This window comes from Penaeus monodon, chromosome 16 (genome assembly GCF_015228065.2).
Source record: "Penaeus monodon isolate SGIC_2016 chromosome 16, NSTDA_Pmon_1, whole genome shotgun sequence".
NCBI classification, from domain to species: Eukaryota; Metazoa; Arthropoda; class Malacostraca; order Decapoda; family Penaeidae; genus Penaeus; species Penaeus monodon.
This window is the reverse complement of record NC_051401.1, coordinates 28,956,617-28,973,526: the sequence shown is the minus strand read 5'-3', so window position 1 is coordinate 28,973,526 and position 16,910 is coordinate 28,956,617. Positions and strand designations below refer to the sequence as shown.

General features: G+C 39.6%; 6 protein-coding genes across 6 annotated transcripts; all 6 read right to left on the bottom strand.

The window, feature by feature from the left end:
- Positions 1-1,226: 1,226 nt before the first annotated feature.
- Positions 1,227-2,023, bottom strand: LOC119583130 (U-scoloptoxin(01)-Cw1a-like). Its single transcript, XM_037931636.1, has 2 exons — positions 1,979-2,023; positions 1,227-1,740 (listed from the first exon to the last, which is right to left on the bottom strand). The coding sequence occupies exons 1-2, from the start codon at positions 1,995-1,997 to the stop codon at positions 1,358-1,360; spliced, it is 402 nt and encodes a 133-aa protein (XP_037787564.1). The 5' UTR covers positions 1,998-2,023; the 3' UTR covers positions 1,227-1,357.
- Positions 2,024-3,902: 1,879 nt separating this feature from the next.
- On the bottom strand, positions 3,903-4,699 carry LOC119583128 (U-scoloptoxin(01)-Cw1a-like). Its single transcript, XM_037931635.1, has 2 exons — positions 4,655-4,699; positions 3,903-4,416 (listed from the first exon to the last, which is right to left on the bottom strand). Exons 1-2 carry the CDS (start codon positions 4,671-4,673, stop codon positions 4,034-4,036), a joined length of 402 nt encoding a protein of 133 aa, XP_037787563.1. The 5' UTR covers positions 4,674-4,699; the 3' UTR covers positions 3,903-4,033.
- A 1,879-nt stretch (positions 4,700-6,578) lies between these two features.
- LOC119583127 (U-scoloptoxin(01)-Cw1a-like) lies at positions 6,579-7,375 on the bottom strand. The gene is made up of 2 exons (XM_037931634.1): positions 7,331-7,375; positions 6,579-7,092 (listed from the first exon to the last, which is right to left on the bottom strand). The coding sequence occupies exons 1-2, from the start codon at positions 7,347-7,349 to the stop codon at positions 6,710-6,712; spliced, it is 402 nt and encodes a 133-aa protein (XP_037787562.1). The 5' UTR covers positions 7,350-7,375; the 3' UTR covers positions 6,579-6,709.
- A 1,879-nt stretch (positions 7,376-9,254) lies between these two features.
- On the bottom strand, positions 9,255-9,926 carry LOC119583126 (U-scoloptoxin(01)-Cw1a-like). Its single transcript, XM_037931633.1, has 2 exons — positions 9,903-9,926; positions 9,255-9,768 (listed from the first exon to the last, which is right to left on the bottom strand). Exons 1-2 carry the CDS (start codon positions 9,919-9,921, stop codon positions 9,386-9,388), a joined length of 402 nt encoding a protein of 133 aa, XP_037787561.1. The 5' UTR covers positions 9,922-9,926; the 3' UTR covers positions 9,255-9,385.
- A 3,343-nt stretch (positions 9,927-13,269) lies between these two features.
- LOC119583125 (U-scoloptoxin(01)-Cw1a-like) lies at positions 13,270-14,343 on the bottom strand. Its single transcript, XM_037931631.1, has 2 exons — positions 14,240-14,343; positions 13,270-13,784 (listed from the first exon to the last, which is right to left on the bottom strand). Exons 1-2 carry the CDS (start codon positions 14,256-14,258, stop codon positions 13,402-13,404), a joined length of 402 nt encoding a protein of 133 aa, XP_037787559.1. The 5' UTR covers positions 14,259-14,343; the 3' UTR covers positions 13,270-13,401.
- Positions 14,344-15,915: 1,572 nt separating this feature from the next.
- Positions 15,916-16,845, bottom strand: LOC119583124 (U-scoloptoxin(01)-Cw1a-like). Its single transcript, XM_037931630.1, has 2 exons — positions 16,753-16,845; positions 15,916-16,389 (listed from the first exon to the last, which is right to left on the bottom strand). Exons 1-2 carry the CDS (start codon positions 16,769-16,771, stop codon positions 16,004-16,006), a joined length of 405 nt encoding a protein of 134 aa, XP_037787558.1. The 5' UTR covers positions 16,772-16,845; the 3' UTR covers positions 15,916-16,003.
- Between the last annotated feature and the right edge of the window lie 65 nt (positions 16,846-16,910).

Here is a 16,910-nt window from a genome sequence, read left to right as displayed (position 1 = left end):
TATCTTTAGTTCTTGAGTGGATAATCACATACCAGTAACACTCACATACAAATATGCACACAGACATTCTCAGACGTCTATGAGCGTATGGTCTTATGTTTAAGTCCATTCAGAAAAAAATACAACGCCCAGCTGAAGCAGAAAAAGCTATAGATAAAAAGGATGATTTTTACCAGAGCAGATTAGTACCTCTCTTTTTGAAGGCAAGTTATTAAAGTGTGTCTAACTGGTGCCGACGTAAATCAGTTCATTTAATCTGTTAATGTGTAAGATATTCATCAGAAGTTACATGGTATTAGGAATTATAAAACAGTCGCCGACACATACAGATCGGTTGTAAATATTTATGCAAATACAGCAAAATATTCCCCTTGAGTAAGTGATAATGCATGCAAACTTTCATGATGCTTATCGCTGATTGTAAACTTTACTCCCTAAATTTCGATATCAACAGGTTTCATGTGAGATAGTTGTGTATAAGAATAAAGATGTCTTTTGCTACAGAAAATAGAGGCAACCGTTGAGTGCTTGTGTGGGCGTTCTGCATTTACAGATCTTTCAGAAACCAGCTACTAAACTACGAAAAAAGTGGCACCTTACGAATTCAGATGTGTGAAAAACGTATGCTCAGACATACAGGCGACCAACTCTTGTCTGATTTTATATAGGCGTATGTTAACATCTGAGAACCATGTTTGAACAACTCTGCAGCTCCATGGCGCCATTAGACGATATGGCTGCGGGAACGCTCCCTTTGATCTCACTAGTTTTAATGATCATAACTTTAAAAGTAGCATCGTCACATGTGTTTCTTAAAATTAGAATAGTCAATATAACAGACCTTCAAGGTTTAGGGAAATAAATTCCATCTTTAGTGTATCCCACATCATTATCTGATTCAGAGCTTTTGGTGAGCAAAGAAGTGTCCAGATATGAAAATCAAACTATGTTTCCCAGATTCGTGCCTCTCTTCTCCAAAGTGCTGACGGCCGAAAGAAGAATGTACAGGAACCGCTAACAAACTGAGAGACATAGGGCGGAAATGGTCATTCTATTGGTAACTCGCTTTTGCTTTTCGAAGAACATATGATTAATGACTCTAACTTACCGTACTTATAAAGAAACATAATTTTGAAATTGATTTTTAGAGTTTATCAGAACTTTTTTTCAATACACTGCAATGTTATCTACACAAAAATCCCCGGGTATGGAAGAAAATTACAGAATGGGAAAGTGTTTTTTAATAGATTATAAAATTCTCATTTTCACAGAAAAATAGATTAGATGCTCATTGATAATGGTATGCGGTGTTTGGGATGAAATGTCGAGGAGCGACCCTGTGTCCTCATCCGAGGCTCTACTCCAGGAAGTTGACGTCGGCGCGGCCGAAGTACTCGTTGGACCTCCTGAAGGCGGCCGCCTCGGAGCAGGGAAGGGCTTCCTCGGGGAAAGCGCACACGAGACGTTCCTGGTCGAACATGGTGCCCTCGCCGCACATGAACGAGAAGTGGCGGGTAATGTACACGTTGTTGTCGATGTAGGGCAGACACACGTGGAACAGGGCGCAGTCGTTGCTGGTGTCGGCGTAGTAACCGTAGGGGAGTTCGGCGCAGTCGAAGCCAGTGTTGATTCCACCCAGAACCAGCGAGGCGTTGGAGGGCAGCTCGAAGCGCAGAGGAGACGAGTCGCGACGCAGACGGAGGCCGGGAAGGGCGGCGGCCACGCCCACCAACACAGCGACTGTATTGGGAGATAATGAACATTAACACACGTGCAATATGGATTTGGTAGTACTGAAAAAGATATGATGTAAAATGTGTTTTTTTTTATGAAAAAGTAAATCATATAGACTGGTACTGAATCGAGATTAATATCATATATCATGACAAATTCCATCGACAAACTGTTCCGCAAAAATATATTATAATGACCTCTACAAAGAGGAGAACAGAAACGCATCCAGTTTCATTATACCCACCGAGAGCAAGAACCTTCATGTTGTCTGTGAATCCTACGAAAGGAGATGTTTGAGCTGCTTGGAGAAGCCCCAATATATACCCCTCCTCCCCTTGGCCACGCCCCCTCCATCCCTCTGGATTCTTTCAGACGTCCTTCCTCAGGCAGGATGACCTTGAAATTCATGAGAAATCCCAGCGTTACTGTTTATGTTTTCGTCTCTAGAACCAGAAAGATGATGCCCTGGAACTGAAACTCTAAAAGCAGTTCTCAGCAATCATTTATAATGAAATATTTATAAACCTAATTTTAAATATTTAATTAGAAATTAGATTTTTAGTGTTTTGGAAAGGAGGACGAGTGAGAGGGAATCCCGTCAGCTTTATTTGAATCTAAGGAAACTGGGTATTTGGATATATTCTGTCCATTTTTATGCATACAGGTAATGTTAGACGTTATAGTGACATTACGGGATATATTATTAATCCACCAATGTTCACATCAAGCATGCGATAGGTCTTTTATCTACCCTAGATATACACGAGTATAACATAATTTGTATGTATGGACTGCATCATATGCAGCTTTGAAAAATGATTAGCAATATCAGAACGGCTGATAGATGTACATTACGAAATGCATTTATAATGATATGTTCATAGTAGAAGGTTTGCATCTTGAGTGGATAATCACATTCGCATACAAATATGCACACAGACATTCTCAGACTTCCACGAATGTATAGTCTTATTCTAAGGTTCATTCAGAAAAAAAAACGCCCATCAGAAATAGCTAAAAATAGAATATCGCAATCACAGGTAATTTTTATCCCCCCCCCCCTTTCATCTACACTCCCATCACCAGAGCAGATTAGTACGTCACTTATTGAAGGCAGGTTGTTGATTTGTGCCTAAATGATGTTTACGTATATCACTTCATTTAACCTGTCAATGTGTAATATACTCATCATAAGGTACACGGTACTGGGAATCCTAAAACAGTCACTGATATATGCAGATCGATTGTAAATCTTTATTGCCATATAATCCCTTTATGTAATGACATGGAATGACATATAAACTTTTATGAAGCTTTTAGCTGACTGTAAACTTTACTGCTTATAATTCGACATCAGCAGGTTTCATGAGAGACAGTTCAGTATAAGAGTAAATATGTCTTTTGCTACAGAAAACAGGGACAGCCGTTGAGTGCTTGTTGTGTGGGCGTTTCGCATTTACAGATCTTTCAGAAAACCAGCGACTAAGCTACAAAAAGGGGACACCTTCCTAATTTTGACATGAGAAAAACGTATGTTCAGACACACAGGTGGTGAAAAGTTGTCTGGTTTCAGGTAGGCGTATGTTAACATGTGAGAATCATCTTTGAACCACCTTGCATTTCCCTGGAAACCATTCAATGATATCGTTGCAGGAGCATTGCCTCTTCTTGATTATGTTAAAAAAAATAGCATATGTGTTTGTTCTCTCTACTTTTTAGTGATCATAATTTTAAAAGTAGCATTGTCACATGCTTTTCTTAAAATCAAAAATGGTTAATATAACAGACCATCAACGTTTAGCAAAAAAAACGGATGTCTTCCACGTCATTATCTGATTAAAGAATCCTTTTGGTGAGCAAAGAAGTGTCCAGATATGAAAATCAAACTATGTTTCCCAGATTCGTGCCTCTCTTCTCCAAAGTGCTGACGGCCGAAAGAAGAATGTACAGGAACCGCTAACAAACTGAGAGACATAGGGCGGAAATGGTCATTCTATTGGTAACTCGCTTTTGCTTTTCGAAGAACATATGATTAATGACTCTAACTTACCGTACTTATAAAGAAACATAATTTTGAAATTGATTTTTAGAGTTTATCAGAACTTTTTTTCAATACACTGCAATGTTATCTACACAAAAATCCCCGGGTATGGAAGAAAATTACAGAATGGGAAAGTGTTTTTTAATAGATTATAAAATTCTCATTTTCACAGAAAAATAGATTAGATGCTCATTGATAATGGTATGCGGTGTTTGGGATGAAATGTCGAGGAGCGACCCTGTGTCCTCATCCGAGGCTCTACTCCAGGAAGTTGACGTCGGCGCGGCCGAAGTACTCGTTGGACCTCCTGAAGGCGGCCGCCTCGGAGCAGGGAAGGGCTTCCTCGGGGAAAGCGCACACGAGACGTTCCTGGTCGAACATGGTGCCCTCGCCGCACATGAACGAGAAGTGGCGGGTAATGTACACGTTGTTGTCGATGTAGGGCAGACACACGTGGAACAGGGCGCAGTCGTTGCTGGTGTCGGCGTAGTAACCGTAGGGGAGTTCGGCGCAGTCGAAGCCAGTGTTGATTCCACCCAGAACCAGCGAGGCGTTGGAGGGCAGCTCGAAGCGCAGAGGAGACGAGTCGCGACGCAGACGGAGGCCGGGAAGGGCGGCGGCCACGCCCACCAACACAGCGACTGTATTGGGAGATAATGAACATTAACACACGTGCAATATGGATTTGGTAGTACTGAAAAAGATATGATGTAAAATGTGTTTTTTTTTATGAAAAAGTAAATCATATAGACTGGTACTGAATCGAGATTAATATCATATATCATGACAAATTCCATCGACAAACTGTTCCGCAAAAATATATTATAATGACCTCTACAAAGAGGAGAACAGAAACGCATCCAGTTTCATTATACCCACCGAGAGCAAGAACCTTCATGTTGTCTGTGAATCCTACGAAAGGAGATGTTTGAGCTGCTTGGAGAAGCCCCAATATATACCCCTCCTCCCTTGGCCACGCCCCCTCCATCCCTCTGGATTCTTTCAGACGTCCTTCCTCAGGCAGGATGACCTTGAAATTCATGAGAAATCCCAGCGTTACTGTTTATGTTTTCGTCTCTAGAACCAGAAAGATGATGCCCTGGAACTGAAACTCTAAAAGCAGTTCTCAGCAATCATTTATAATGAAATATTTATAAACCTAATTTTAAATATTTAATTAGAAATTAGATTTTTAGTGTTTTGGAAAGGAGGACGAGTGAGAGGGAATCCCGTCAGCTTTATTTGAATCTAAGGAAACTGGGTATTTGGATATATTCTGTCCATTTTTATGCATACAGGTAATGTTAGACGTTATAGTGACATTACGGGATATATTATTAATCCACCAATGTTCACATCAAGCATGCGATAGGTCTTTTATCTACCCTAGATATACACGAGTATAACATAATTTGTATGTATGGACTGCATCATATGCAGCTTTGAAAAATGATTAGCAATATCAGAACGGCTGATAGATGTACATTACGAAATGCATTTATAATGATATGTTCATAGTAGAAGGTTTGCATCTTGAGTGGATAATCACATTCGCATACAAATATGCACACAGACATTCTCAGACTTCCACGAATGTATAGTCTTATTCTAAGGTTCATTCAGAAAAAAAAAACGCCCATCAGAAATAGCTAAAAATAGAATATCGCAATCACAGGTAATTTTTATCCCCCCCCCCCTTTCATCTACACTCCCATCACCAGAGCAGATTAGTACGTCACTTATTGAAGGCAGGTTGTTGATTTGTGCCTAAATGATGTTTACGTATATCACTTCATTTAACCTGTCAATGTGTAATATACTCATCATAAGGTACACGGTACTGGGAATCCTAAAACAGTCACTGATATATGCAGATCGATTGTAAATCTTTATTGCCATATAATCCCTTTATGTAATGACATGGAATGACATATAAACTTTTATGAAGCTTTTAGCTGACTGTAAACTTTACTGCTTATAATTCGACATCAGCAGGTTTCATGAGAGACAGTTCAGTATAAGAGTAAATATGTCTTTTGCTACAGAAAACAGGGACAGCCGTTGAGTGCTTGTTGTGTGGGCGTTTCGCATTTACAGATCTTTCAGAAAACCAGCGACTAAGCTACAAAAAGGGGACACCTTCCTAATTTTGACATGAGAAAAACGTATGTTCAGACACACAGGTGGTGAAAAGTTGTCTGGTTTCAGGTAGGCGTATGTTAACATGTGAGAATCATCTTTGAACCACCTTGCATTTCCCTGGAAACCATTCAATGATATCGTTGCAGGAGCATTGCCTCTTCTTGATTATGTTAAAAAAAATAGCATATGTGTTTGTTCTCTCTACTTTTTAGTGATCATAATTTTAAAAGTAGCATTGTCACATGCTTTTCTTAAAATCAAAAATGGTTAATATAACAGACCATCAACGTTTAGCAAAATAAACGGATGTCTTCCACGTCATTATCTGATTAAAGAATCCTTTTGGTGAGCAAAGAAGTGTCCAGATATGAAAATCAAACTATGTTTCCCAGATTCGTGCCTCTCTTCTCCAAAGTGCTGACGGCCGAAAGAAGAATGTACAGGAACCGCTAACAAACTGAGAGACATAGGGCGGAAATGGTCATTCTATTGGTAACTCGCTTTTGCTTTTCGAAGAACATATGATTAATGACTCTAACTTACCGTACTTATAAAGAAACATAATTTTGAAATTGATTTTTAGAGTTTATCAGAACTTTTTTTCAATACACTGCAATGTTATCTACACAAAAATCCCCGGGTATGGAAGAAAATTACAGAATGGGAAAGTGTTTTTTAATAGATTATAAAATTCTCATTTTCACAGAAAAATAGATTAGATGCTCATTGATAATGGTATGCGGTGTTTGGGATGAAATGTCGAGGAGCGACCCTGTGTCCTCATCCGAGGCTCTACTCCAGGAAGTTGACGTCGGCGCGGCCGAAGTACTCGTTGGACCTCCTGAAGGCGGCCGCCTCGGAGCAGGGAAGGGCTTCCTCGGGGAAAGCGCACACGAGACGTTCCTGGTCGAACATGGTGCCCTCGCCGCACATGAACGAGAAGTGGCGGGTAATGTACACGTTGTTGTCGATGTAGGGCAGACACACGTGGAACAGGGCGCAGTCGTTGCTGGTGTCGGCGTAGTAACCGTAGGGGAGTTCGGCGCAGTCGAAGCCAGTGTTGATTCCACCCAGAACCAGCGAGGCGTTGGAGGGCAGCTCGAAGCGCAGAGGAGACGAGTCGCGACGCAGACGGAGGCCGGGAAGGGCGGCGGCCACGCCCACCAACACAGCGACTGTATTGGGAGATAATGAACATTAACACACGTGCAATATGGATTTGGTAGTACTGAAAAAGATATGATGTAAAATGTGTTTTTTTTTATGAAAAAGTAAATCATATAGACTGGTACTGAATCGAGATTAATATCATATATCATGACAAATTCCATCGACAAACTGTTCCGCAAAAATATATTATAATGACCTCTACAAAGAGGAGAACAGAAACGCATCCAGTTTCATTATACCCACCGAGAGCAAGAACCTTCATGTTGTCTGTGAATCCTACGAAAGGAGATGTTTGAGCTGCTTGGAGAAGCCCCAATATATACCCCTCCTCCCCTTGGCCACGCCCCCTCCATCCCTCTGGATTCTTTCAGACGTCCTTCCTCAGGCAGGATGACCTTGAAATTCATGAGAAATCCCAGCGTTACTGTTTATGTTTTCGTCTCTAGAACCAGAAAGATGATGCCCTGGAACTGAAACTCTAAAAGCAGTTCTCAGCAATCATTTATAATGAAATATTTATAAACCTAATTTTAAATATTTAATTAGAAATTAGATTTTTAGTGTTTTGGAAAGGAGGACGAGTGAGAGGGAATCCCGTCAGCTTTATTTGAATCTAAGGAAACTGGGTATTTGGATATATTCTGTCCATTTTTATGCATACAGGTAATGTTAGACGTTATAGTGACATTACGGGATATATTATTAATCCACCAATGTTCACATCAAGCATGCGATAGGTCTTTTATCTACCCTAGATATACACGAGTATAACATAATTTGTATGTATGGACTGCATCATATGCAGCTTTGAAAAATGATTAGCAATATCAGAACGGCTGATAGATGTACATTACGAAATGCATTTATAATGATATGTTCATAGTAGAAGGTTTGCATCTTGAGTGGATAATCACATTCGCATACAAATATGCACACAGACATTCTCAGACTTCCACGAATGTATAGTCTTATTCTAAGGTTCATTCAGAAAAAAAAAACGCCCATCAGAAATAGCTAAAAATAGAATATCGCAATCACAGGTAATTTTATCCCCCCCCCCCTTTCATCTACACTCCCATCACCAGAGCAGATTAGTACGTCACTTATTGAAGGCAGGTTGTTGATTTGTGCCTAAATGATGTTTACGTATATCACTTCATTTAACCTGTCAATGTGTAATATACTCATCATAAGGTACACGGTACTGGGAATCCTAAAACAGTCACTGATATATGCAGATCGATTGTAAATCTTTATTGCCATATAATCCCTTTATGTAATGACATGGAATGACATATAAACTTTTATGAAGCTTTTAGCTGACTGTAAACTTTACTGCTTATAATTCGACATCAGCAGGTTTCATGAGAGACAGTTCAGTATAAGAGTAAATATGTCTTTTGCTACAGAAAACAGGGACAGCCGTTGAGTGCTTGTTGTGTGGGCGTTTCGCATTTACAGATCTTTCAGAAAACCAGCGACTAAGCTACAAAAAGGGGACACCTTCCTAATTTTGACATGAGAAAAACGTATGTTCAGACACACAGGTGGTGAAAAGTTGTCTGGTTTCAGGTAGGCGTATGTTAACATGTGAGAATCATCTTTGAACCACCTTGCATTTCCCTGGAAACCATTCAATGATATCGTTGCAGGAGCATTGCCTCTTCTTGATTATGTTAAAAAAAATAGCATATGTGTTTGTTCTCTCTACTTTTTAGTGATCATAATTTTAAAAGTAGCATTGTCACATGCTTTTCTTAAAATCAAAAATGGTTAATATAACAGACCATCAACGTTTAGCAAAATAAACGGATGTCTTCCACGTCATTATCTGATTAAAGAATCCTTTTGGTGAGCAAAGAAGTGTCCAGATATGAAAATCAAACTATGTTTCCCAGATTCGTGCCTCTCTTCTCCAAAGTGCTGACGGCCGAAAGAAGAATGTACAGGAACCGCTAACAAACTGAGAGACATAGGGCGGAAATGGTCATTCTATTGGTAACTCGCTTTTGCTTTTCGAAGAACATATGATTAATGACTCTAACTTACCGTACTTATAAAGAAACATAATTTTGAAATTGATTTTTAGAGTTTATCAGAACTTTTTTTCAATACACTGCAATGTTATCTACACAAAAATCCCCGGGTATGGAAGAAAATTACAGAATGGGAAAGTGTTTTTTAATAGATTATAAAATTCTCATTTTCACAGAAAAATAGATTAGATGCTCATTGATAATGGTATGCGGTGTTTGGGATGAAATGTCGAGGAGCGACCCTGTGTCCTCATCCGAGGCTCTACTCCAGGAAGTTGACGTCGGCGCGGCCGAAGTACTCGTTGGACCTCCTGAAGGCGGCCGCCTCGGAGCAGGGAAGGGCTTCCTCGGGGAAAGCGCACACGAGACGTTCCTGGTCAAACATAGTGCCCTCGCCGCACATGAACGAGAAGTGGCGGGTGATGTACACGTTGTTGTCGATGTAGGGCAGACACACGTGGAACAGGGCGCAGTCGTTGCTGGTGTCGGCGTAGTAACCGTAGGGGAGTTCGGCGCAGTCGAAGCCGGTGTTGATTCTACCCAGAACCAGCGAGGCGTTGGAGGGCAGCTCGAAGCGCAGAGGAGACGAGTCGCGACGCAGACGGAGGCCGGGGAGGGCGGCAGCCACGCCCACCAACACAGCGACTGCATTGGGAGATAATGAACATTAACACACGTGCAATATGGATTTGGTAGTACTGAAAAAGATATAATGTGAAATGTATTTTTTACCTCTACAAAGAGGAGAACAGAAACGCATCCAGTTTCATTATACCCACCGAGAGCAAGAACCTTCATGTTGTCTGTGAATCCTACGAAAGGAGATGTTTGAGCTGCTTGGAGAAGCCCCAATATATACCCCTCCTCCCCTTGGCCACGCCCCCTCCATCCCTCTGGATTCTTTCAGACGTCCTTCCTCAGGCAGGATGACCTTGAAATTCATGAGAAATCCCAGCGTTACTGTTTATGTTTTCGTCTCTAGAACCAGAGAGATGATGCCCTGGAACTGAAACTCTAAAAGCAGTTCTCAGCAATCATTTATAATGAAATATTTATAAACCTAATTTTAAATATTTAATTAGAAATTAGATTTTTAGTGTTTTGGAAAGGAGGACGAGTGAGAGGGAATCCCGTCAGCTTTATTTGAATCTAAGGAAACTGGGTATTTGGATATATTCTGTCCATTTTTATGCATACAGGTAATGTTAGACGTTATAGTGACATTACGGGATATATTATTAATCCACCAATGTTCACATCAAGCATGCGATAGGTCTTTTATCTACCCTAGATATACACGAACGTAACATAATTTGTAATGTATGGACTGCATCATATGCAGCTTTGAAAAATGATAAGCAATATCAGAACGGCTGATAGATGTACATTACGAAATGCATTTATAATGATATGTTCATAGTAGAAGGTTTGCATCTTGAGTGGATAATCACATTCGCATACAAATATGCACACAGACATTCTCAGACTTCCACGAATGTATAGTCTTATTCTAAGGTTCATTCAGAAAAAAACGCCCATCAGAAATAGCTAAAAATAGAATATCGCAATCACAGGTAATTTTTATCCCCCCCCCCCCCTTTCATCTACACTCCCATCACCAGAGCAGATTAGTACGTCACTTATTGAAGGCAGGTTGTTGATTTGTGCCTAAATGATGTTTACGTATATCACTTCATTTAACCTGTCAATGTGTAATATACTCATCATACGGTACACGGTACTGGGAATCCTAAAACAGTCACTGATATATGCAGATCGATTGTAAATCTTTATTGCCAAATAATCCCTTTATGTAATGACATGGAATGACATATAAACTTTTATGAAGCTTTTAGCTGACTGTAAACTTTACTGCTTATAATTCGACATCAGCAGGTTTCATGAGAGACAGTTCAGTATAAGAGTAAATATGTCTTTTGCTACAGAAAACAGGGACAGCCGTTGAGTGCTTGTTGTGTGGGCGTTTCGCATTTACAGATCTTTCAGAAAACCAGCGACTAAGCTACAAAAAGGGGACACCTTCCTAATTTTGACATGAGAAAAACGTATGTTCAGACACACAGGTGGTGAAAAGTTGTCTGGTTTCAGGTAGGCGTATGTTAACATATGAGAATCATCTTTGAACCACCTTGCAGTTCCCTGGAAACCATTCAACGATATCGTTGCAGGAACATTGCCTCTTCCTGATTATGTTTTTTAAAAAAAAGCATTTGTGTTTGTTCTCTCTACTTTTTAGTGATCATAATTTTAAAAGTAGCATTGTCACATGCTTTTCTTAAAATCAAAAATGGTTAATATAACAGACCATCAACGTTTAGCAAAATAAATGGATGTATTCCACGTCATTATCTGATTAAAGAATCCTTTTGGTGAGCAAAAAAGTGTTCAAATATGAAAATCAAACTATGTTTCCCAGATTCGTGCCTCTCTTCTCCAAAGTGCTGACGGCTGAAAGAAGAATGTACAGGAACAGCTAACAAACTGAGAAACATAGGGCGGAAATGGTCATTCTATTGGTAACTCACTTTTGCTTTTCGAAGAACATATCGTTATTGACTTTATAATACTAGAATGATGCAGAAACATAATTTTTAAATTAACCAAATCACTATGAGAAGAATTATGGGTACTAAAAAATACTGATTATTTTATTTTTTGCAAGAAAAAGTTTACTCACAGCCACACTCTCACTCACTCACTCACTCTCTCTTTCTCTCTCTCTCTCTCTCTCTCTCTCTCTCTCTCTCTCTCTCTCTCTCTCTCTCTCTTCTCTCTCTCTCTCTCACACACACACACACAAATATGTGTGTGTGTGTGTGTGTGTGAACTTTAGGGTTTCTAATCAAAACTTTTGCAATACAGGACAATGCCGTCTACACGAAAACCACCAGGTATGAAAGAAAATGACTGAATGGGAAAGTGATCTTTAATAGATTAGAAAATTCTCATTTTCATAGAAAAATAGATTAGATGCTCATTGATAATGGTATGCGGTGTTTGGCGGCGGCCTCGGAGCCTGGAAGGGCTTCCTCGGGGAAAGTGCACACGAGACGTTCCTGGTCGAACATGGTGCCTGCGCCGCACATGAACGTGTATTCAAATGATGCAATGGTAAATTGTGTAAATTTCACTTGCTTTCATGTTCTTCCATGCGCCATTTGTTTCTCTCTTCTTCGATAAGTATGGAAGGAGAAAGTCTGTGTAGTTGCCATGAAGTAAAACATGCTGTGACAAGTATATCTATATCACGGGTTACCAGCGACAATCGCCAAATTTATAAAATCCTGTAAGTGACACCAAACTTTTCTTATCACAATTAGTTGATCAGCTTCTTTTCGTGTTTGTATTGTTTGATTTACGCCAAGTGAGGGATTAACATACAAGAATAGTGTGAACCTACATGCAAAGTTCAATGTAACATGAAAACGACCTCACAATATTCATTCATCCGTGTAACTATGCTCAGTCATAAAGTCTTAGGTCAAAACTTTTCCTGAAATGTTCTGTAGTTATTAAAACCTCAGTAAATAACATTCATATTATTTTGACTGACAAGCTGATTTTTATGTTTAGGAATAGTGATGAGTTTGTTTTTGTTTTTCATTGTAGTTGGTTCGCAAACATAATGGCGATCTCAAGACATACATTCATGCTTAATTTTCTTTGTGGTTATTTGCTGGTCTGTAAACCTAGGAAAGTAGTCATGACATAAGGCTTACATCTTAAAAGTAAAATTTCAAAATTACTTTCTATCTGTATGGTCTTATAATAAATGGTAAGATAATGGTTGCAATCATACTATGATGGTTATTTTATCCGAAATGCAACTTTTTTTTAGATAAAATTATTATTGAAACTTGATATTATAGCTAATTGATGGAGTGTGAACATAATTTTCATTATCAGAACATTTTTCAAGTGCATTGCTTCAAAAGTAATGCTCGTTGATGAGAAATGTGGTGTTTGGGATGGGTTGTTAAGAACGTGTGTCCTCATCCGAGAGTCAACTTGATTACTTAAACGCAACTTTTCATTCCGATATAATGTTTTTTAGGGCTCAACATCATTATAGCATGATTTGTGTGATGTGTCACAGTCCTTGCGTATGGAAGAAAAAATGCTGAATGGGAAAGTGATGTTTAATACAATAGAAAATTCTTATTTTCATAGAAAAAATTGATAAGATGCTCATTGATAATGGTATGCGGTGTTTGGGATGAAATGTCGAGGAGCGACCCTGTGTCCTCATCCGAGGCTCTACTCCAGGAAGTTGACGTCGGCGCGGCCGAAGTACTCGTTGGACCTCCTGAAGGCGGCCGCCTCGGAGCAGGGAAGGGCTTCCTCGGGGAAAGCGCACACGAGACGTTCCTGGTCGAACATGGTGCCCTCGCCACACATGAACGAGAAGTGGCGGGTGATGTACACGTTGTTGTCGATGTAGGGCAGACACACGTGGAACAGGGCGCAGTCGTTGCTGGTGTCGGCGTAGTAACCGTAGGGGAGTTCGGCGCAGTCGAAGCCGGTGTTGATTCCACCCAGAACCAGCGAGGCGTTGGAGGGCAGCTCGAAGCGCAGAGGAGACGAGTCGCGACGCAGACGGAGGCTGGGAAGGGCGGCGGCCACGCCCACCAACACAGCGACTGTAGTGAGGAAAAAATCAGCATTCGTGAAATGTGTTCTAAATATATCCAGGATGAATAATGATAATCAAAACGTGTACTATTAGATTGGTGTATTTATAGTGGAAAGAAATTATGCATTTCATAAAGAATAGCTATCTTGGGCATAAAGTTTATAAAAAAAAATAATAATAATAATAATGATAATAATAAAGGTATCAAAAGGAGTCATGCATTACCGTATCTATTTCATGTAAACAAATAAGTATCAGTAATTTTAATGTTGGTCTCGGATATTTGCCTATACCTCCTTATGTAATCATCGTACATGCAAAATTACTCGATTGATATATCAGTCAAGGATATGAACCCTTCACGATCTCTTCTTTCATCTTAAAGAAAATAAAAATTAAAGTAAAAAAGGGGAGTAGATTTTAAGAACCATGAATTGTCTTTTTTCAACCTTGTATACTTACCGAGAGCAAGCACCTTCATGTTGTCAGCAAGTCCTGGCGAGAGATGTGTACACTGCTTGAAGTCGCCCCAATATATATCCCTCTTGCCCTTGGCTCCGCCTCCTCCGCCCCGCATACAATAAATCAGAGTGAAGACCCGAAAGCTTTTAAGTTTCCTTTACAGTGACCTTGAAATTCTGTGGAGTTGCCGGCGTGGCAATTCCATGCTCTGTGTCGGAGGAACTTGTAAGTTGTGTCACTGATTGGCCTTTTGTTGTTTTAGTTTACATTTAGTCTCATTAAGTACATATTTGCATTCCGCTGTAAATATATACAGTGTTCTGATATATTTTCTCTGGTCGAAATATATCAGTTTGAATGCACTTATTTGATGGTTAGCAAGTGCGAAATTATAGAAAAAAAAATGGCGTAATGAAGGCGTAAAAGTTATGAAAATTATTTTTTTTTTAACGTATTAATATGATACCATCAAAACTGTAAATATATTTTCTTATTTACTTTTAATTATTATTAATTTTACCAATTCACATAAAAAAGAATGAAGTTCGATTTCCTGACGACTTAATTATCACCCTGTCTTGTTGACTGATGTCATTGTAATAATATTAGGGCAAGGCGTGCAACACTGGGAAAATACATTTCATCTCATATGAACGAGGCATCATAGCTGATTGAAATGAGGACCCAATACTTCACACAGGTTATAAATCTCAAGCATTATAAATATACCGCTAAAAATGTATAACTGTTGGCGAGGTCTCCAAAGAACGATGACTCCAAGTCACATAAAATAAAGGAAAGACGTACAGCCGGATGGTATCGGAAAAAAAACTGAATCATTTAGATAATCAGTGTTTCAATCAAATCCGTACTATAGTACAACATACAGCAATCACTGAATATTCTTACTGAATTGATGAATTTTAGAAGGTACGCATGTAGTCTGTCTAGTATTAATACATACATATACATTCATTTATACTTGAATACAAAAAACAAAGGCAAAGGACACGCCATAACCATAAGTACAATCATACATATACTGATCACACGCAGTTACATAAAGAAAATCGATGAATGATGGAGAATTATCTTCGAAGGTGGTCTTACTGCATCCATTGCCCCAACAAGTCTCGTAAATGAATGTGAATTAGACTATTGATTTTACAATAGGCAGGCAGCACGTCAGAGTGTCATTTCTGGACATGTCACTGTTAATGCGTTTGGGGAGACTTTCGCCTGAAGGACTGCTTAGTTTTGTGAAATGTCATACAGGATATATACTAGTAAGGCAAAATATTATATGTTCAGATGCATATAGAATACAACAAAAATATGTTTTGTTTTTAATTTATGAAATATGCTCCTTTTTACTGCATTATATAGTAATATACTATGCAAATGTATTACTAGAATACACTTGGTTGTAAACTTGTTTTTAACCACGGATCGTGTGCAGAATATATTTTGTTGATTGAAAATTATATTTATTAATCTTACTGATGTAAGCAAGGCAGACAAGTCCCAAGTTTGTTTAACAATAACATGACAGAAAGTCAGTTATATTACATTCGACTAATATTGAGTCCCGGTATAGATCAGTGTTATATTAATGGTTAAAAGTAAATTACAAGTTAAAAGAGTGTTTTTTATTATATTTGACAAGGTGTTTTTTGAACAGAAAGGCATTGATGTATACATTGGAAATATTTGATGTCTTGCAGGAAAACTCGAAGAGCGACTGTTGCGTCCTCATCCGAGGCTTTACTTCTCCAGGAAGTTGACGTCGGAGCGGCCGAAGTACTCGTTGGACCTGATGAAGTTAACAGCCTCGGAGCAGGGAAGGGCAAACTCGGGGTAGTCACACACGAGACGTTCCTGGTCGAACATGGTGCCCTCGCCGCACATGAACGAGAAGTGGCGGGTGATGTACACGTTGTTGTCGATGTAGGGCAGACACACGTGGAACAGGGCGCAGTCGTTGCTGGAGTCGGCGTAGTAACCGTAGGGGAGTTCGGCGCAGTCGAAGCCGGTGTTGATTCCACCCAGAACCAGCGAGGCGTTGGAGGGCAGCTCGAAGCGCAGAGGAGACGAGTCGCGACGCAGACGGAGGCCGGGAAGGGCGGCGGCCACGCCCACCAACACAGCGACTGCATCAACAATAAAGCACAAAAAATGAGATGATTAATGAAAGTATGATTTATATAGACAGTTTAGTCCTTTTCAATATCAAATGTAGAGAGTAATGTAAAAAGATTGATATCATCACTATAGTTATGATATTAGTAAAACATATAATATGGACACATCTCCAAGCAAAAGGGAAAATAAAAATCAATTTCCTTTACTCTGCAAACTTTAACATGAATATCACAACCTTTATAACTGGTAGTAAATCAGTATTTTTTACAGCATAAACAAAATGAAAGACAAAAGGCAGGAAGAGAAATGAGACCACTGAATTTAAAGTAAAAGAAGTATACGAAGAACCAGCCTCAGTTACGTCTACTTACCAAGAGCAAGAACCTTCATGTTGTCAGCAAGTCCTAGGAAGAGGATGTGTGTTTGATGCTTGAAACTGCCCCGATATATACCCCGCTTTCGTTTGACCACGCCCCCTCTCTCCCTATGTACACCTGTAACCCCCCCAAACCCCCACCTTTCCATTTTG